The sequence below is a fragment of the Styela clava genome, chromosome 13 (genome assembly GCF_964204865.1).
Source record: "Styela clava chromosome 13, kaStyClav1.hap1.2, whole genome shotgun sequence".
NCBI classification, from domain to species: domain Eukaryota; kingdom Metazoa; phylum Chordata; class Ascidiacea; order Stolidobranchia; family Styelidae; genus Styela; species Styela clava.
Genome location: NC_135262.1, coordinates 12,048,370 through 12,070,312, shown reverse-complemented (window position 1 = coordinate 12,070,312; position 21,943 = coordinate 12,048,370). Strand labels below are relative to the sequence as shown.

At 33.0% G+C, this 21,943-nt stretch overlaps 2 protein-coding genes, 2 long non-coding RNA genes and 1 pseudogene across 4 annotated transcripts; 3 read left to right on the top strand and 2 right to left on the bottom strand.

Moving 5' to 3' along the window:
- The first annotated feature begins 1,449 nt into the window (after positions 1-1,449).
- LOC120332807 (uncharacterized) lies at positions 1,450-17,178 on the top strand. Its single transcript, XM_078119586.1, has 5 exons — positions 1,450-1,522; positions 1,712-2,002; positions 2,379-2,520; positions 14,756-14,868; positions 15,164-17,178. Exons 2-5 carry the CDS (start codon positions 1,751-1,753, stop codon positions 15,404-15,406), a joined length of 750 nt encoding a protein of 249 aa, XP_077975712.1. The 5' UTR covers positions 1,450-1,522; positions 1,712-1,750; the 3' UTR covers positions 15,407-17,178.
- Positions 4,209-5,963, bottom strand: LOC120330498 (sentrin-specific protease 1-like). The gene is made up of 2 exons (XM_078119371.1): positions 5,942-5,963; positions 4,209-5,199 (listed from the first exon to the last, which is right to left on the bottom strand). The coding sequence occupies exons 1-2, from the start codon at positions 5,961-5,963 to the stop codon at positions 4,715-4,717; spliced, it is 507 nt and encodes a 168-aa protein (XP_077975497.1). The 3' UTR covers positions 4,209-4,714.
- On the bottom strand, positions 6,546-7,801 carry LOC144431422 (uncharacterized). Its single transcript, XR_013479990.1, has 3 exons — positions 7,450-7,801; positions 7,218-7,328; positions 6,546-6,714 (listed from the first exon to the last, which is right to left on the bottom strand). It is a non-coding gene; the product is annotated as an uncharacterized LOC144431422 (long non-coding RNA).
- Positions 9,549-10,808, top strand: LOC144431448 (uncharacterized). The gene is made up of 3 exons (XR_013480014.1): positions 9,549-9,900; positions 10,022-10,132; positions 10,636-10,808. It is a non-coding gene; the product is annotated as an uncharacterized LOC144431448 (long non-coding RNA).
- LOC144431447 (sentrin-specific protease 1 pseudogene) lies at positions 11,882-13,479 on the top strand (annotated as a pseudogene).
- Positions 17,179-21,943: the final 4,765 nt, after the last annotated feature.

The following is a 21,943-nucleotide window of genomic DNA, read 5'->3' as shown; positions in this document are numbered from 1 at the left end:
TGTCACAGACTGTTGTCGAGGCATTTACTTTCCTATATGTGGTGTTGCCACCTTTAACTTTTTCGACGATTCTCCGTTGTGTAATCTGTAATGGGACTAATCCCTTGGGCTGCTTTTTATTTATTTTTCATTTAAAATATGAAAATAAAACATTGACATGTTCAAATAAATTAATGCAATTAAGTGTTTTACCTAATTTAATAGACCTGTTACATAGTTATAATTAGTGCATTCAGAATTTACTCAAATCATGCTTATACTCATTTAACGAAACTGTGAAGACAGGAAGAGTATGGTATAGTTTCACTAATTCACTCGTCTATGCCAAAATTGAAAAATCATGTATACTGCATATACATGACTCAGTAACTCCACACTCTCCCTTGAGGTTATTCTGTAAAAGACTCAACACACCACAGCATTACCAGATGAAAACAACCTGATTTACTGTTCTAAAGTTAGAATTTCTTCCGTCTTTGCTTTTCAACTAATTACTGAATTAAAAATTTATTTCTCTCATTAAAGTAATTCGGAATCCATACCCATGTATTCACAGGGATAAATCAGTAAATAGGATAGCACAGAAATAGATTCCCATTCCACTGCTGAAATACCACATCATTCTTGAAAGTTCTTTGCCCGTGAACATGAATTAATAAAATAAATGACAATTATCTTTTCCAATAGAACACAACATTCTGATTCATTTTCAAACCAATCTTACTTCTTACGGGAGACCAAAATGTAGCAGTATCAAAATTGTTATTATATTGAACCTGAAACGAATTTAATTTAGCACCGTTATGTTTAATTCAAGGATTATGCTGAAAATTTGTTTATAGGTTGATTACGTTAGAATTTTAAGTCCTTGATGGCAGTATAAAACATGGATATAACAGCCTTTTGCTTTTTATCAAATTCAAAGTTGAAATATAAGAATACAGGAATATGTACATTTAAATTTCCATTAGAAAGACAATTACAATATTTATTTATGAAATTTCTAGCCATCCTACACAATGGTTTATTTCATTTTTTTTAGATATCCACTTATGACTTCTCATATTCACCATCCTGTCATCTTGAGCCGTCCAGTAATATTTTAATAATAATAATCATCCGAGCTTTTCCACTCCACGTAAACTTCCATACAATACTTTCTAATATAGTATTGTGATATTCTGAAATGTATATCAAATTAATAATCATCGGCCCGGTAATGTCATTCACTTATATCCGTCTCATTCTCCATCGGCTGTAGCTGAGAACTGCACGCAGCACAATATCGCACTGAGAGAATACCGTGTCGCCTCACTCAAGCGTAGCGAGAGAACAGTGTAACATAAATAAACAAAGACGAAAAATACGTGAGCGAACTATATTTAGTTAACTATGGTATAACATTATATACGACGTAGCTTGCTGGATTCCTTGAGATCGTCCGCGCGTCTTGGGTGACGGCCGCAGATATTGAAGAGCGATATTACGTCGTAGTGACGTAATTTTTAGATGACGTAGTCAGGTAGGGTCAGAAATGATATATTAAAAATTGTTAAGCCACGCCCACTAGAAGCATATGTGGTACTAAACTACATGAAACCCATTCTGCATACGTTCCAATATGAAGTACTTGTTGGAACACCGTTGTAAATATATCAGGTTAAAGAGTTGAGTTGTTAGTAATAGCTAGCTTCTACTTTTCTTTGTTGAGATTTCATTGGACTGTGATAATTCAGTAACACGACATAAAATGAAGGTGATATGTGCAGGGATGCCGAAATGTGGAACGAAAACTATGCATTCTGCTTTAGAAGAACTCGGGTTCGAAGTACATGACTTCCCGGAAGCATATGAAAATTTTGCCTCGAAATATTTGAAATTTGTTTCCAGAGGATGGACCTTCGGGCAGTTCCAGGTAATGTACAAAGAAGTCGATGCTGTGGTGGACATTCCAGCGTATTACTTCTGGGAAGAATTGATGGAAGTTTTTCCGGAAGCAAAGGTTAGATATATTTACATTGCTTTCGGTTTTTCATTTGTTCATATACTTGTATGAGCTTGTACTTGATGAAGTTGGTTAAAAAGCCCAATATATATAAATGAACAATCTTTCTCAACATCTTATGATTTCTAACTACCACAAACAAGTTGAAATCACATAATCCAACTGGAAATTTATAATCTCTCATATATATGTGACAAGTTGCAAACGTTGACAATTTGGTCCGGCATATGCAAAATTTTTAAAATGAAAGAAAAAAGTTCTAGTTTATGACTGACTGTAACAAGAAGATTAGATGACAGGAGGTCCCACAATACATTTTTGCAAAGATTTTTAAAAGGAGTCAGCAAGATTTACTAATCTGCTTGTTCAACAGGTAATACTAATGACTAGGGACGACGAAGAAGTTTGGTTTAAAAGTATTAGAAAACAGTTGCTTGCTTTCAATGGATTGCATAGATACTACTATCAACTTCTTTCGCCAACCTGGAGAAGATTTTGGGAATTTGCAAAAAATTGCAAGTAACATTATATTCTTAAAACAAATAATTTGCCTCAATTGTTTATTGAAAATTTTTTTGTTGAGGTTTGCCAACATATGCAGTTTTATTTTAAAATTTTTTTAGTGAACATTCAAAGGATGCGTTGGTGCTATAAGCGAAGTTATATAATCAGAATTATTACTGATTTCTTGATGTTGGTACATTGTATACTGCGTAAAATATTTTTCAATTATCCAATTATCTGACATAAAATGGGGAAAATAAAAAAGATATTCGAATGGCAACATATTATATACAAAATGAGCTACTTTATTTTTAGTTTGTTGAACTAGCTCAAAATATTTCCCATTACAATAAATCGAATCAACCACGAAATTTGATATTGCATTTGTGATTTGAACATTACAATATTGAATTCAATATTTAGGTAAGTAGTAGTATAGGTCGGATTCGATACCCAAATAATGTTGCACATGTTGAGCAAATGTTGATCAATGATGCAAATGTTGAGCAATACCCAAATAATGTTGCACATGTTGAGCAAATGTTGATCAATGATGCAAATGTTGAGCAATGGTGGTACGTAGGAAGTTGTTATGTAATATTGTTTCCGGTATCAGGGGATAGCGTAATTTTCGAAAACCATATCGTCAACCGTGTGTTAGTCATTAAGTTTATGGTTTGTCGTATGTTTACATGCACCTATGGAATTTTTTTGTTTTTGTTTACGTACATTTGAACTCATGTGTTGTTTTTGATAATTTGTGAATGCAATCAGCATTTCAAGTACATGTACCCACACTACTTGCATTTTGAAATTTGGATTTCATCAATATTACGTAAGTCAGTACGTATATGTGAGTATTATACGTCAGCGAAACATCACTCTATTCCTCATAGCAATGCTCGTATTAGAAGTGAATAAGATATGATTTATTTGATTAGCTTTTATCATTGGCAGCTTTCGTTTATGTTCTTTAGCTTCCCAAATGTGTTAGTCATCAAATTTATGGTATATTTTGTATGTGTTTATATATTAGAGTATTGAGCAATATATATGAGGGTTTAAATCTTCTTTTTTGAGCCGAGTGATGCAGAGTGGTAATTTATTTCGTGTTTAGGAAATCATGCAATGTCGTAGTTAAGTTTTGTGCATCTGTTGATTGGAAACAACCATAAGGATGTACTGACTTTAGTAGAAAATTGACAACTGAGTTGACATAATTAAATTCAAAAAACGTATGTTTACTGACCGACGTATGTTAAAATAATTGAAAAACGATTGTTATTGGAGGTTTAGCGAGAAATAAAATGCAACAGGCTGCGCATCGGTTTGAAAAAAAAAATTACAATATAAAACAGCTGACAAAAAAAAAGGTCGTGTTTTCCGGTCTAGTCGTTTGATTTGTTTTTTTTTCACAGTTGTTTATTTTTTTTTTTCATTACTCTTTTATTTTCGGTTTATTTTTGATCTTGAAAATTTTATTTTTGTTAAATTTTTTTTTTTTTTTAATTTTACAAGAAATCGATAGTTCGACATATTATTTACCACAGAGATTCTTTTTCACAGACTTTACTGTTGTTTTTGATAATTTGCGAATGCAATCAGCATTTCGAGTACATGTACCCACACTACTTGCATTTTGAAATTTGGATTTCATCAATATCACGTAAGTCAGTACGTATATGTGAGTAATATACGTCAGCGAAACATGACTGTATTCCTCATATCAATGCTCGCAAGTAGATTGTTCTTCCTCGTATTAGAAGTGAATAAGATATGATTTATTTGATTAGCTTTTATCATTGACAGCTTTCGTTTATGTTTTTTAGCTTCCCAAATAGGCAACCCTAGTGATTGTCCTACATTCCCCAGATGTGATGCCAGACTTCAATACCTAACTTCGCTAAAATTGTCTTTGAATATTCAGAAAATGATATATTTATCAGTGTAGAGTAGATGGTCTGTCATATACATAACACATTTTTATAAGTTGCAAATAGTTTCATCGCTATTGGCAAAATATTTACCACCCTCTAAATTTCGAAACACAACCCCCCCAATAATGAAAATATATATATATCAATGGAGCATGGTAGCCAGAATAATGATATCATAATGGATGGGAAGCAGATAATAATATTTAACAAAGGTTACCAAAGTAAACAAGATCCGAAAATGATATAAATATATTAGTACAATGTCATATCACCGTAGAAGTTTTTTGTTGATAATTTCCCATACCATGGCTCGCCGAAAGTAAGGCATATCTCGCTGGGAAAATGTTAAGTCTGATTTAGAAGTAATATACTCTGCAAATTTGCAAGCAAAGACTCCACAATCTGATCCATTCATTTGTTGCGGTATATCAGACATTGACAACAGTTGCCAGTCAGAAAGATTGATCTCTGATTCTTTTTTATCCTTGTGCTCACAAAGAAGATAATTTTTTAGGATTTCAAGGCATTCCCGATTGGCTCCACCCATTGAATCATAATATCTTATTTGTTTCGATATGAAATCAACGACAGCTAGACACCAATGCACGCCAAGATGTATTGGATACAGAACGATGTCTTTGGAAAATATATCAACTTTTTTTGTCCACCGACGTACTGATGTATAAGATTGTGTACTCAATCGAGGATAAAAGAATGTATTCATGGAATGTACTGCGGGGTAATCTTTTACAACTTTAGAGTATGTATGTTTTTAACATGTCAGGAACGAAATTTTGTGACAAATATGGAGAAGAAAACTCTTTCAAAATCTGGCTTCTCTTTATACTATCATTGAGAGTGGTTTCTGTTTGACTTTCGGCACCCCGAAGGACTAAGTTGTATATACTTATCGCTTTGTGTAAAAACTTTCACTTGAATCGTTTTTTATTTTAATTTTTAAATTTTCACGTCATTGGACGCGAAATGGACGTGTCCTTTGTCATGTCCGATATCCATTTTGTTATTGTTCTATTGTTGTAGTTGGAATTCTTCTTTTTGTTGTGAGAAAAAAAAATCGCGTTTCTCATTAACTACAAGACCAATTGCTTTTGCTTTGATTAGTTTCAAAGACTTGTGTGGTCTTTATGGAATTATTCATTCCAAAATTTTTAACTCTTAACTATATGCACATATATACTTGAGTTTTTACACCAACTTCATCTTGCAGCCAAGCGAAAAATTACAGCTTATAATTAGAGAAAAATAAATTAGTTTTTAAAATTTTTGATAAACAAAACACACTTCTCTCATTTTTAACATCCATAATACAGTATTCATCAAAAAATAAATGAAGAATCTAATTATATTGCAAAACTTCCACGCCAGAAGGACCAAATAATATATACTTATGAGAAATGCTTCGCGTCAGCATCTTTGTTTTGAATTGTTTTTTATTTCAATTTTGGAACTTCATTTTATTGGACACGATATGTACCTATAATTGCTTTCTTTTTCATGTTATTGTTACGTTATTGTTGGTGTAATTTCACTTTTTGTCGCTTTTCTCTATCTATGGAACCAATTGCTTTGAATTTTGCAGTGGTTAAAGATTGTTGTACTCTAATTAATTTAAAAAACTGTTGTGGGCTATATGGAATTTATTTTTCATTTCAAAATTTAAAAAAAATGCGTCAGTCTGCCGATACTGTACGATTATGATGCTATTTCATTTTAGCTTTCGTGTCCATATATCGAAGCATTGATTTTTTGTTTTTATAAGAGCAAGCAAGGCCATGCGCACCAACTCAGGAGTAAAGGAGACTGACCTCGATACATTGTACGAGTTAAAAATAAAATCTCCGGCAAATGTTGTTCATATGTCATAAAAAAAAAACTTGAGCACATTGATTATTCGACAAAATCGAATTTAATGAACAACCCCAGCAAAATCAGAACCAATATATCCTAGAAAATTTTCTGTCAGGGTTTTTTGACGTTGGCAAGATATAGAGATTTGAATTATACGTTTTTTTTTACTAAAATCGCGGCATTGGGCCTTTCAGCAAATCTTACGATGGAAATTTTGGACTTGCAGAATATTACGGAATCTGCAACGTAGAGTGTTCTATTCACTGTAAACATCACAAAGATAGAAACTATACTCATCAAATAAACTGTCGTAAGTTCAATTATTATTCGTTTTCATACGTTTTCTGTGTACGTAACTAATCAGTAGAGTAAATCCACATCTTGCAATCAAACTTGATTCTAAAAATATAAAAAATATGATTTGTCTCAGTATTATTCCGTAGATGCAAATGTATTTGGTGTACTTGCTTCTGAATCTACTTATTTTGGGGATTGCACTCAGTACAGCATTCCACTTTTTAGATGTATATATTCGCTTTTAACAAACTTTGAAGTCAAAGAGATTACAAAAAATTAGTCTTAAGTGACCACTAACTGTATGCAAAAAAAAAATTATTTTTAAAGGCACAAGTTGATATGGTATCACAAGAAGACTTGAATATTTTTTTGTCTGGAACGATTATGAAAAACGCAAAATGATAAATCGCTGATAAGAACACACTTCGGATTGAAAGTGCGCTACCGGTAAAGTTTTCTCGGATAGGATACGGTCGAACGAAAACTTTTAACTTACCCTTACTGGTATTTTTACGCAGGAACGTAGCAAAGTTGAAAATGTGTAATATTAAGCTGTGATTGAAGAGAATTGTTATTGCACATATACTAAAACAAAAAACACTCACTTGATCCTGTTGATTGCACCTCGGACGTAATTTTGGTAATGCGTACCTAATTCTGTACTTGAATGCACTGGAAAATGAAACCGTTTCAGACCAATGTACAGTTGTGCTTCGCTGATTGAAATTATTGAGATGATTTTAATAATATATCTGTCTTAAGGCTACCATAATAACAGAAACAAGAGAGCAATTCCCAAATATATGTACACGTTAACCAGAGCGAAGCAATGCTTACCTTTGACGCTACCGGTACCCTCCAACAATTTCCGAGTTACTCGTAGCAAGAATTTACAGTATCTAACTGGACAGCCAGAGTTCCCATGTATAAAATAATACAGCGAAATTTTGGACAAAATATCAGACTTCATACGAAATTTAGACATAAAGAAAAGTAATAGCCTTCTGGCAAAAAATCAATCTTTAACCACTGAAAATTTTAAAGCCATTGTCCAAGTATTCGAAGAGAGAAGCTATTTTTAATGATAATGATGACGAATAACAAGAACAACAACAACATAATATCGAAACAATCGCTATGTCCATTAGCGTGTCCAAAAACAAAGACATTGTAAGAAAGGTAAGGTTTGTTTTTTCGTCCGGGTGTCAACGGATTGTGAAAGTACTACATCGAGTTACTCGTGGCGTCAAATTTCATACCCATTCGAAAACCAATGTTCTTTTCCTTAGCTACTGGACTAAACGCTTTCGAAATATCAGATGTTGAATATAGTGTCATCCTCTAAAAAAATTCACTTTCCTTTTTACATAAATCATCAGGACTTCCCGTGCTCATTGTAACACCACATATTGTTTTAAGTTGAACTACGGCGTGGTTTTTCCGATGAGCCAATTTTCCGAGCAAGTATTAAAAATAGAACAATATAACAGAGTTGAACGATGATTTAGCAAAACTTTCCACAGGTTTATTCATGTTCAATAGGCTACTGAGATGACAACGTTCATTTAGTTACAATAGCTCACTTTCATTGCATATTGCATTAAATGTTTCGTTTTATCATCTGAAAGAGAGACCGCTTTCTTTGCGCCAGGCATCGTTATAAATATCAACTTTTTTACGGTATTCAAAACTTCGTGAAGAGCCTGCGAACCAAAAATAAAATGGCAAGTTGGTATCAAAATTACCTTGACAACGAACGTTCATTATGATTATTATAATATAAAATTAATGATATCGTGGTAAGGACATTTTCTAAAGTCTAAACTATACATTGTCAGTAATCATATTTACATACCAATCAGTTCTTATTGGTGACAGCACATTTGAACCCATGTACATTTGCACCCGTACATTTGCACCCACCGACATTTGCATCCCGGACATTTGAACCCCCGTACATTTGAATTGCACCCACCGACATTTGCATCCCGGACATTTGAACCCACGTACATTTGAACTCATGTGTATATCCCATGGGTTAGGGTTAGTATGGGTTCAAATATCCGTAAACAAAAACAAAAAAATTCCATAGGTGCAATAGTATGTAGGTGCAATTGTCCGGGGTGCAAATGTCCGGGATGCAAATGTCGGTGGGTGCAATTCAAATGTACGGGGGTTCAAATGTCCGGGATGCAAATGTCGGTGGGTGCAAATGTACGGGTGCAAATGTACATGGGTTCAAATGTGCTGTCACCAATAAGAACTGATTGGTATGTAAATATGATTACTGACAATGTATAGTTTAGACTTTAGAAAATGTCCTTACCACGATATCATTAATTTTATATTATAATAATCATAATGAACGTTCGTTGTCAAGGTAATTTTGATACCAACTTGCCATTTTATTTTTGGTTCGCAGGCTCTTCACGAAGTTTTGAATACCGTAAAAAAGTTGATATTTATAACGATGCCTGGCGCAAAGAAAGCGGTCTCTCTTTCAGATGATAAAACGAAACATTTAATGCAATATGCAATGAAAGTGAGCTATTGTAACTAAATGAACGTTGTCATCTCAGTAGCCTATTGAACATGAATAAACCTGTGGAAAGTTTTGCTAAATCATCGTTCAACTCTGTTATATTGTTCTATTTTTAATACTTGCTCGGAAAATTGGCTCATCGGAAAAACCACGCCGTAGTTCAACTTAAAACAATATGTGGTGTTACAATGAGCACGGGAAGTCCTGATGATTTATGTAAAAAGGAAAGTGAATTTTTTTAGAGGATGACACTATATTCAACATCTGATATTTCGAAAGCGTTTAGTCCAGTAGCTAAGGAAAAGAACATTGGTTTTCGAATGGGTATGAAATTTGACGCCACGAGTAACTCGATGTAGTACTTTCACAATCCGTTGACACCCGGACGAAAAAACAAACCTTACCTTTCTTACAATGTCTTTGTTTTTGGACACGCTAATGGACATAGCGATTGTTTCGATATTATGTTGTTGTTGTTCTTGTTATTCGTCATCATTATCATTAAAAATAGCTTCTCTCTTCGAATACTTGGACAATGGCTTTAAAATTTTCAGTGGTTAAAGATTGATTTTTTGCCAGAAGGCTATTACTTTTCTTTATGTCTAAATTTCGTATGAAGTCTGATATTTTGTCCAAAATTTCGCTGTATTATTTTATACATGGGAACTCTGGCTGTCCAGTTAGATACTGTAAATTCTTGCTACGAGTAACTCGGAAATTGTTGGAGGGTACCGGTAGCGTCAAAGGTAAGCATTGCTTCGCTCTGGTTAACGTGTACATATATTTGGGAATTGCTCTCTTGTTTCTGTTATTATGGTAGCCTTAAGACAGATATATTATTAAAATCATCTCAATAATTTCAATCAGCGAAGCACAACTGTACATTGGTCTGAAACGGTTTCATTTTCCAGTGCATTCAAGTACAGAATTAGGTACGCATTACCAAAATTACGTCCGAGGTGCAATCAACAGGATCAAGTGAGTGTTTTTTGTTTTAGTATATGTGCAATAACAATTCTCTTCAATCACAGCTTAATATTACACATTTTCAACTTTGCTACGTTCCTGCGTAAAAATACCAGTAAGGGTAAGTTAAAAGTTTTCGTTCGACCGTATCCTATCCGAGAAAACTTTACCGGTAGCGCACTTTCAATCCGAAGTGTGTTCTTATCAGCGATTTATCATTTTGCGTTTTTCATAATCGTTCCAGACAAAAAAATATTCAAGTCTTCTTGTGATACCATATCAACTTGTGCCTTTAAAAATAATTTTTTTTTTGCATACAGTTAGTGGTCACTTAAGACTAATTTTTTGTAATCTCTTTGACTTCAAAGTTTGTTAAAAGCGAATATATACATCTAAAAAGTGGAATGCTGTACTGAGTGCAATCCCCAAAATAAGTAGATTCAGAAGCAAGTACACCAAATACATTTGCATCTACGGAATAATACTGAGACAAATCATATTTTTTATATTTTTAGAATCAAGTTTGATTGCAAGATGTGGATTTACTCTACTGATTAGTTACGTACACAGAAAACGTATGAAAACGAATAATAATTGAACTTACGACAGTTTATTTGATGAGTATAGTTTCTATCTTTGTGATGTTTACAGTGAATAGAACACTCTACGTTGCAGATTCCGTAATATTCTGCAAGTCCAAAATTTCCATCGTAAGATTTGCTGAAAGGCCCAATGCCGCGATTTTAGTAAAAAAAAACGTATAATTCAAATCTCTATATCTTGCCAACGTCAAAAAACCCTGACAGAAAATTTTCTAGGATATATTGGTTCTGATTTTGCTGGGGTTGTTCATTAAATTCGATTTTGTCGAATAATCAATGTGCTCAAGTTTTTTTTTTATGACATATGAACAACATTTGCCGGAGATTTTATTTTTAACTCGTACAATGTATCGAGGTCAGTCTCCTTTACTCCTGAGTTGGTGCGCATGGCCTTGCTTGCTCTTATAAAAACAAAAAATCAATGCTTCGATATATGGACACGAAAGCTAAAATGAAATAGCATCATAATCGTACAGTATCGGCAGACTGACGCATTTTTTTTAAATTTTGAAATGAAAAATAAATTCCATATAGCCCACAACAGTTTTTTAAATTAATTAGAGTACAACAATCTTTAACCACTGCAAAATTCAAAGCAATTGGTTCCATAGATAGAGAAAAGCGACAAAAAGTGAAATTACACCAACAATAACGTAACAATAACATGAAAAAGAAAGCAATTATAGGTACATATCGTGTCCAATAAAATGAAGTTCCAAAATTGAAATAAAAAACAATTCAAAACAAAGATGCTGACGCGAAGCATTTCTCATAAGTATATATTATTTGGTCCTTCTGGCGTGGAAGTTTTGCAATATAATTAGATTCTTCATTTATTTTTTGATGAATACTGTATTATGGATGTTAAAAATGAGAGAAGTGTGTTTTGTTTATCAAAAATTTTAAAAACTAATTTATTTTTCTCTAATTATAAGCTGTAATTTTTCGCTTGGCTGCAAGATGAAGTTGGTGTAAAAACTCAAGTATATATGTGCATATAGTTAAGAGTTAAAAATTTTGGAATGAATAATTCCATAAAGACCACACAAGTCTTTGAAACTAATCAAAGCAAAAGCAATTGGTCTTGTAGTTAATGAGAAACGCGATTTTTTTTTCTCACAACAAAAAGAAGAATTCCAACTACAACAATAGAACAATAACAAAATGGATATCGGACAGGACAAAGGACACGTCCATTTCGCGTCCAATGACGTGAAAATTTAAAAATTAAAATAAAAAACGATTCAAGTGAAAGTTTTTACACAAAGCGATAAGTATATACAACTTAGTCCTTCGGGGTGCCGAAAGTCAAACAGAAACCACTCTCAATGATAGTATAAAGAGAAGCCAGATTTTGAAAGAGTTTTCTTCTCCATATTTGTCACAAAATTTCGTTCCTGACATGTTAAAAACATACAATCGTCGAGTTCGTCAGAGGCAAGCTCAAACACGTGCTGAAGAAACACGAGCCCGACTTTGGCACGAGAAACGTAAAGAGAAAGATGCACTTCTGGCTGAAATTTTACACAACAAATTAAAACTCCAAGAAAAAAAGATTATCGAACAACCCACACTTCCTAAGCTGACTTCCGACATGAGCGAACACATAAACAAAGCACTAGTTCCATATCCTCCAAATCAAGTCCTTTCTGAGTGTTTCAACATTTCAATAACCCGCGAGCACATGTCGACTTTGTTCGGTCTAAATTGGCTTAATGATGAAATTATAAATTTTTATATGGAATTGATTGTTCAGCGCTCTAAAGTTGTAAAAGATTACCCCGCAGTACATTCCATGAATACATTCTTTTATCCTCGATTGAGTACACAATCTTATACATCAGTACGTCGGTGGACAAAAAAAGTTGATATATTTTCCAAAGACATCGTTCTGTATCCAATACATCTTGGCGTGCATTGGTGTCTAGCTGTCGTTGATTTCATATCGAAACAAATAAGATATTATGATTCAATGGGTGGAGCCAATCGGGAATGCCTTGAAATCCTAAAAAATTATCTTCTTTGTGAGCACAAGGATAAAAAAGAATCAGAGATCAATCTTTCTGACTGGCAACTGTTGTCAATGTCTGATATACCGCAACAAATGAATGGATCAGATTGTGGAGTCTTTGCTTGCAAATTTGCAGAGTATATTACTTCTAAATCAGACTTAACATTTTCCCAGCGAGATATGCCTTACTTTCGGCGAGCCATGGTATGGGAAATTATCAACAAAAAACTTCTACGGTGATATGACATTGTACTAATATATTTATATCATTTTCGGATCTTGTTTACTTTGGTAACCTTTGTTAAATATTATTATCTGCTTCCCATCCATTATGATATCATTATTCTGGCTACCATGCTCCATTGATATATATATATTTTCATTATTGGGGGGGTTGTGTTTCGAAATTTAGAGGGTGGTAAATATTTTGCCAATAGCGATGAAACTATTTGCAACTTATAAAAATGTGTTATGTATATGACAGACCATCTACTCTACACTGATAAATATATCATTTTCTGAATATTCAAAGACAATTTTAGCGAAGTTAGGTATTGAAGTCTGGCATCACATCTGGGGAATGTAGGACAATCACTAGGGTTGCCTATTTGGGAAGCTAAAAAACATAAACGAAAGCTGTCAATGATAAAAGCTAATCAAATAAATCATATCTTATTCACTTCTAATACGAGGAAGAACAATCTACTTGCGAGCATTGATATGAGGAATACAGTCATGTTTCGCTGACGTATATTACTCACATATACGTACTGACTTACGTGATATTGATGAAATCCAAATTTCAAAATGCAAGTAGTGTGGGTACATGTACTCGAAATGCTGATTGCATTCGCAAATTATCAAAAACAACAGTAAAGTCTGTGAAAAAGAATCTCTGTGGTAAATAATATGTCGAACTATCGATTTCTTGTAAAATTAAAAAAAAAAAAAAATTTAACAAAAATAAAATTTTCAAGATCAAAAATAAACCGAAAATAAAAGAGTAATGAAAAAAAAAAATAAACAACTGTGAAAAAAAAACAAATCAAACGACTAGACCGGAAAACACGACCTTTTTTTTTGTCAGCTGTTTTATATTGTAATTTTTTTTTTCAAACCGATGCGCAGCCTGTTGCATTTTATTTCTCGCTAAACCTCCAATAACAATCGTTTTTCAATTATTTTAACATACGTCGGTCAGTAAACATACGTTTTTTGAATTTAATTATGTCAACTCAGTTGTCAATTTTCTACTAAAGTCAGTACATCCTTATGGTTGTTTCCAATCAACAGATGCACAAAACTTAACTACGACATTGCATGATTTCCTAAACACGAAATAAATTACCACTCTGCATCACTCGGCTCAAAAAAGAAGATTTAAACCCTCATATATATTGCTCAATACTCTAATATATAAACACATACAAAATATACCATAAATTTGATGACTAACACATTTGGGAAGCTAAAGAACATAAACGAAAGCTGCCAATGATAAAAGCTAATCAAATAAATCATATCTTATTCACTTCTAATACGAGCATTGCTATGAGGAATAGAGTGATGTTTCGCTGACGTATAATACTCACATATACGTACTGACTTACGTAATATTGATGAAATCCAAATTTCAAAATGCAAGTAGTGTGGGTACATGTACTTGAAATGCTGATTGCATTCACAAATTATCAAAAACAACACATGAGTTCAAATGTACGTAAACAAAAACAAAAAAATTCCATAGGTGCATGTAAACATACGACAAACCATAAACTTAATGACTAACACACGGTTGACGATATGGTTTTCGAAAATTACGCTATCCCCTGATACCGGAAACAATATTACATAACAACTTCCTACGTACCACCATTGCTCAACATTTGCATCATTGATCAACATTTGCTCAACATGTGCAACATTATTTGGGTATTGCTCAACATTTGCATCATTGATCAACATTTGCTCAACATGTGCAACATTATTTGGGTATCGAATCCGACCTATACTACTACTTAGGTAACATTGCTTTTGGACGAGAACAATATAATTTTATGTACTTTGGAGAGAAAGATCCCCCGAAACTTCCTTTTATGCTGACGTATAAAAAGCACAATGCTCATGTAACTCGGGTATGTAGAATTCACGGCTTGGAGGGAACATTACTAGAATTTGATGTTTTGATCTAGTGTTAAAGAGTATAGACTTTTAATTTAATTTTAATTATATTAGTAGTTTAATTAGTTTTTCCTAATTATATGTAGTTGGTGCAGCACGCAAACAACTATTTAATATAATGCACTGAAAAAAAGAAAACGGGGTTTGAAATTCTAAACAACAAAAAAATATATACCGTACATTATTTATAGAAAAAACGAAAAAAATAAAGTGACCTTGCTTAAACAATAAACCTTTCACCTAATTCAGAGATGCCCAGAAGATCGTCTTCTAATTTACAACTGCAAAAGTGGTTGGGAACCTCTGTGTAAATTTCTTGGAAAGGACGTACCAAGAAAAGGTTTTCCATGGATAAACAAAAACTGTGAATTAGCACACATGCTTTGGGAATTGCCAATGTTCAAGAAAGCTAAAAATGAAATGTTAACAAATGCCACTTTGTTGTTCGCTGGTATTATATGCGCCGGATATTACTTTGTAAAATATGGTTGAAATTGAATAAGTTGTATGTGCTTTTAACATGAAATTGTGATCAATACTTTTCGTTTTTGAAACACGCTTTCCTATATCATGCAACATCCTGTCTCAACTTGTTTCATGCAACACATATTATTCACCAAATAATAAAACATATGAAGTATTTTTGAAAGAATTGAATTTTTTGACCCGGTATGTCAAACTGCTATTCGCTATTGCAAAAACACCAGTAACACGATAAAAACTGTAAGCATGTTAGACATCATGTCATATATCTAAAGGTAGTTCCGGTCAGGATAAATGATTTATGCATCTGTAAGTATTGCATTATGATATCATAATATAAATGCAGATGATACATATTACTAAAACAAGTTTTTAATAATCTAGAAATAAATTATTTGTCACAAATATTATGTGAAAGTATACTGACCAACTGTACCCAAATATATATATTGCTTTACTGCACAGTATTACCTGTAACTGCACCTGTAACCAAGAACTATGTGTACCCTTGATTATTATTTCCCACTATATTGTCCGTAACTCTTTGCCTTTTAAAATATATATATAGATTATTAGGCACACATATGATTGAAAAAACGCCCAAGAGTCCCACGTACTCCGTTTGTCTCACGTGTCCAACTCGTCTCACTTGTCTTAAATATTCCACAAATCTCATGTGTTCCACTTCCCATCATCGCAAGTAGAAACTGGTATGTAACGTCATGTTTTCTGATATCATGAGGTTTTATCGCAATTTTGAATTTTTTGTTATTTTTAACTTTAAGTTATTACCATATATATTTACCTATACCTAAAGGTTTATAGACTACTTCGATCGAACACCGCGATTCTTTGCAACTGTGCCCAACAAAACGTTTGCAGAAACTACCATAGTTTCACTGAAAATTTTCAATGCGCAACCTTGCATACGTAGCCTACTAGATTGGCAAAGCAAATTACGGTACAACTAATTCACGTACTCTAGTTAAACCGTTAGCATTAATTCTAATGACAGTCGTTTACATATTTGAATCTATTAAAAATCAATTTCTTACGTTCTGGAAAACCTTATTGACAAGCTGAAATAATGATCACTGTTATATTTGCATCGGTATATTTCTAATTCATGTATCACCATTCAAATTTTTGAAATGAATATTATTTTTGAATAGTATTTACAATAGTTTAATCAGGTATAGTTCACCTTTGCGCTAGTTTTCACGCCCTTGGGACGCATGGAGCAAGGTGGAACAAGTGGGACACCCCGCCAGTCGTACCTAGAGTAGTTCTCTCCCATTACCACGAGCGACAATGGAACTACCAGTTAAATGTATTTATAGTTCGGCTTTTTTAAAATTTTTATCTTTATACGATTCAATGTTGTCAAATGAGACTCCCTCAAAGGTGACGCTAGCTCGATAGCCATTACTAGTTTATATGCTAAAATACATTATTTTATTCTACCTCAATGTTAGGCAAATAACATGCACTACTAACAATAAGTGATGATGAATATTGAAACATACAGTAACTATCCTTATGTACTCGCTACAATGTCACAATGACCATTCCAAAAGGATGCAGACTTTCTCCAGGTTGACAAAAGTAAAAGATGATAGTAACGAAATAAGCCATCAAATTTATCCATCTATTTTTGCACTTTTGTATTAGATTATATTATTATATAATGCCATCCATATAACCCCATGCAGTAAAAATATAGTAACATTATCTACAGTTTATATTGTAATTATAGGACTAAACAAGTTTACAATTATTGTTATTTTTTCAACTTTAGAATTTCAGTAACAATACCCAGCTTGAATTATATTTATATATATATATTGTTATGTTTAATTGCAAATAATTTAATAAACATTTACAGAATATACGGTGGCGTTGATGTAACCGAAAGCTATAAAATCATTGCTGTTGATGCAAATTTTAGGAAGTCAATTTATTTCAATAGAATGAAGCTAGTATTGGAAGCTGGAGGTTTAAGATGAGGTCCGTATGAGAGAGAGCACGCGATTTTGGTGTATAATTCATGACGCCTCGATTCGAATAATACATTTTTCAAACTTTTCACAGTGAAATTGATTATTTACACAGAAAACGGCAATTTACACAAAGTAGTTTTGAAAAATTCCAAATGTTTTTGTTCTGATTTTGACCAAATTATGAATACACCTCAAGCTAGCAAAAAAAAACTTGAAAAATAAAACTTCAGTGATTAAGAAGAAACGCAAAGTACATGTGCATACATACAGGTCGCATTTCCAAGAAATATGATAGTTGCTATATTTCTGCATTTCTCAAAAGTCTAAAGCACACTTTTCAATTTGTCACATTTCCACCAATACAATGGAAGAATACAATATAAGTAGATTTTATCAGAATAATCACCGCAGTCCATATGAAAAACTTAAAGTTCAACTTCGGACGAAAAATTGTCATTCATTTGTATATTATTATAATTGAACAATTACCTAATTATTAAAAATCAATATCAATCATAACTCGAACGGTCCTATGCCACGTAATGGTCGGAAATGCCGCAAAACGCGGCGGGAAATGTCTGGTCCGAAAGGTCAGTCAGTTTGTTTGTTCATTGAATTTTAAACATAATATTTTGCATTTCGATAATTCATCAAATTTATCAACTTTCCAAATTAACCGATGATCATGTGACTCCGTTAATTAGAGTTGGTACTGTAAAATCATTTCAGCCTGATGTTAGTAAGCTGGTGGCCCAAAAGAGATGGCGAACGTCAGGACAAATGTAATAAAAACATTAGGTTTATTCGGCATTTTTCTCAATTTTAGGAAAGATTAAGTCAGTTTTAATGTAGGTATGTTTTATTATTTTCCTATCAAAAGTTTTTTTGTATAGTTGTATATTAAAATTTATGATTTTTTGTGATAAATACAGTAAATTGCAATAATAGTGAAATGCAAGAAATTAATGTGTCAATGACATTTAAAATTTAAGAAAATAACAAAACTTTATACGGCTGTTTATTTACATCACAATATATGTCACAAACTACTGCTATCTAAATATATGCTTATATACATTATCAAAATATATCAAAAATTGTTTGCGACCCTTAGCACAATTCCCAAAATGCAATGTTTGACACCCACCCCTGGTAGAAGAATGTTCTAGAGTAAATGTATGAAACCTTTGCTGCCGGAAAGGCTTCCATTAATTCCTCTCAAAAGCAACACAATAGAATGGTATCACAATTGCATCAAAATATTTGTACATTGATCTATATTCATCCGAACTCCAGCCATTAAAGGCGAATTTCGTGAAATTATTATGGAATTGATTTTAACGCGTCAAGAAACCGCATGATCTATAACCAAGTTATGCGGGATGCTCATGCTTTGTTTTTTATTTGGACACTCTAGGGCGGGGTGCTCCAAGGTTGTCGCCCTCGAGGGTCATATAATTATTTTTGTGTTGTTCGCGGGCCACAATAGAGCCAGGAATAAGTAGGAACTGTGCAATACAAAATGAACACTTTTATTGTCCAAACACATTGATCAATGTTTGTCATTTGTCAACTAAAACATGCAAAAACCAGCAAAAAAATCACTAAAACGTGCAGAATCTTACTATATCTACATTTAGTGCAAGACTCTTCATAACGGAGAAAGTGGCGTAAAAAGAAAATGCCGGTAAAGATTGTCACCGACACTACTTGCAGACATATAAAGAAAACATTGTGGTATTTTCCCTCCCATATCCAGTAGAAAATCTGCTTGAATTAGGCGGCTTTTATTTCAAACTCATATTGACAAATAACTCACAAATAACTGCAGATTAAATGATTACCGAATTTCACAAATTTGAGATACAGAAGAGTAATTACTAATATTCCGGGGCATATAGGCTCCATTTTTATACTGCTTAAACTGATTGCAAAAACCACACCGCAGGAATTATAATGTTTGGCCATATCATTAATATTTAGATATCAGGCATGGCCGAACTAGACTAATAGATTTCTCATTAAATTTTTACCTTTCCATGAAGCCTATTTTGACAGCATATAATCTCCACAAAAAGCTAGAAAGCCATTTAACAATTTAGACGCTAGTTTCAGTAACTAGGTAACACTAGACAATTCAGTGACATTCCTGATGTAACAATATGTCAAAAGATGTTTTCTGGTATTTTTATGATTAAACAACACTAAATGCGCGTTTTTCTTGATTACTCTCCAGCAAAGCGATGCGGGCCACAGCTAATGAAGAGGCGGGCCACATGTGGTCCAAGGTTGTCGGCTTTGCTGGCCACATTAATATTTTTGTATTGTTCGCAAGCCACGATGGTGCCAGGAATAGGTAAACAGTACAATATAAAACAACCACTTTTGTTTTCTAAACACATTGATCAATATATGTCATTTATCAAACTAAAACATGCAAAAACCACTAAAAAGCCCACTAAAACCTGAAAAAAAACTTACTTTATCTACATTTATTTTAAGATATTAAGTTAACAATTTAGACTAGACAAGACAAGATATTGACAAGATTTTGAATTTCGATGTAGCTTTCCTTGCAGGTATGCTTGATTTTGGGCCTATATCCCCAAGAATGTTTTATTTTACCATCGTTCTTCCACCCAAACTTCTTTCCATCTGGACTATAGAAAACATATTGTACATGTTGTTCACGTAAGTAAATCTAGTCATATTTATATTCGTATTTTTTAATTCATCGAAAAAAATGATAATTTACCTAAGAATCAAAATTGTCATAATATTTATGTACCAAATATAGTTCTTGTAATACGACAAATTGAGAAATGAACCTATGGCACAAAATTTTTTCTCCCATACTGGGGATAATATCACAAGAAATGTGATATTTTGATGTGACATGCAAATTTTCTGGTACTGTTTTCATAGCAAGTGAAGTAAAAAGAATGTTAATCAAAAACTTTGTTCATCAAATTTTATATTTTTTATGATAGTAAATCCTATAAATGTACTAAGTGTAAGTGAAGACTTCAACGCACAATTAGGCATGAATCAAAATCACAGATTCACTTAATATCAATTCTTTAATAGAAATGAAGAACACTTGGATGAGTTTTTGAAAGAATTTGGGCTGGTTTGCGTCAGCATTCACTTCCAACAGAGAAAAGGAAAACTTGGGACGTTTACATGCGCTGATAGACAAAAAGCCGCACTTGACTACATAATAGGTAATTATGAATAGTGTTAAAATTTGCGAACCTTACTTCAGAGGAAGAATCTCATCGGATCATCGCATAGTCACGTTGAAAATCAAATTTAGACTACGAGCAAACAAGTTAAGCCCATCGACAACTACAACGCGTATAAAAACTTTGTAAAGGCTCATATATCATCTACAGAAATATTGATCCCAAAAAATGAAAAAGTTAAACGAAAATTGCCCAGGGAAAACGAAATGATTCAAGATAAAAGAAGAAAATTAAGAAGACTTGCACAAATAATAAAAACACCAGCTCTAGCAGAAACAACATCAAAAAGCATAAAGATGCTCAGCAAGATCTTGAAGCTACAAACCTTAAAAAGCAGCAGAACTACCTTCAGTCTGAAATTTCCACAGAAAGCGATCAATCATCACTTGCATGCAAAACTGTCAATTAAATTAATGGTATGCAAAGAGTTACTAAAGCTAAAATCAAAGCTTTATAGTCAAGAAGAGCGTTTAAATAAAGGAAAATGTAATTTCGAAAATCAACTTGGTAAATAGCCCCTAGTATCTGATATCCCCATCCAAATCAATCGCGAGCATGAATTAGTAATGAAGACCGGGCCATTCAATGAAAACGAATTGAAAATTGTTCTGAAGAAACTAAGAAACAAGAAAACAAGAGACATAAAGCATATTTAATCAAGTTCCAATTTTATGCAATATGATGGGATGACATTTGACCATATAGCGGTATAATATTTTTTACCGCCCAGTTTTGACACTTACGGGAATGTGGCAAATGAAATGAACATTCAGTTCTAGGAGAAGTCGCGAATCATTTTTCCATATGACCTCGTGCGTAAACATATCATACCCGCGTTACATCATCACCATGTTTACGTCATACGTTCCACGTCATAAAAAATGCAATACCTAGCGCACGATGGAAACTACCTATACCTTTCATTATCATATTTTAAGCATAAATATAAGCTTCATTTATAAGAAAGGAGGTTTTTGTGATCAAAATACATCATTTTAATTTTTTATATTAATCTTCAATCGTGCTGCTGAAAGCAATTCGGTATAAATATAGATTGTATATATATAAATATACCTAATATTCAAAGCTAAAAAACTTTTTAACTCAGTCAGTTGCATTAATTCTACATATGTACCCGCAGGCAATAGGATGTCAATTGCACCATCGAAATCAGATAGTATGAGTTCGTCACGACGAGCTTCTTATTTTGTACACGGAATATTTATGGGAATTTTATGACAAAATGCAATGTCATAATTGTGCCACAAAATTTAAAATTTTGTTTTCGCGTATACGATGTA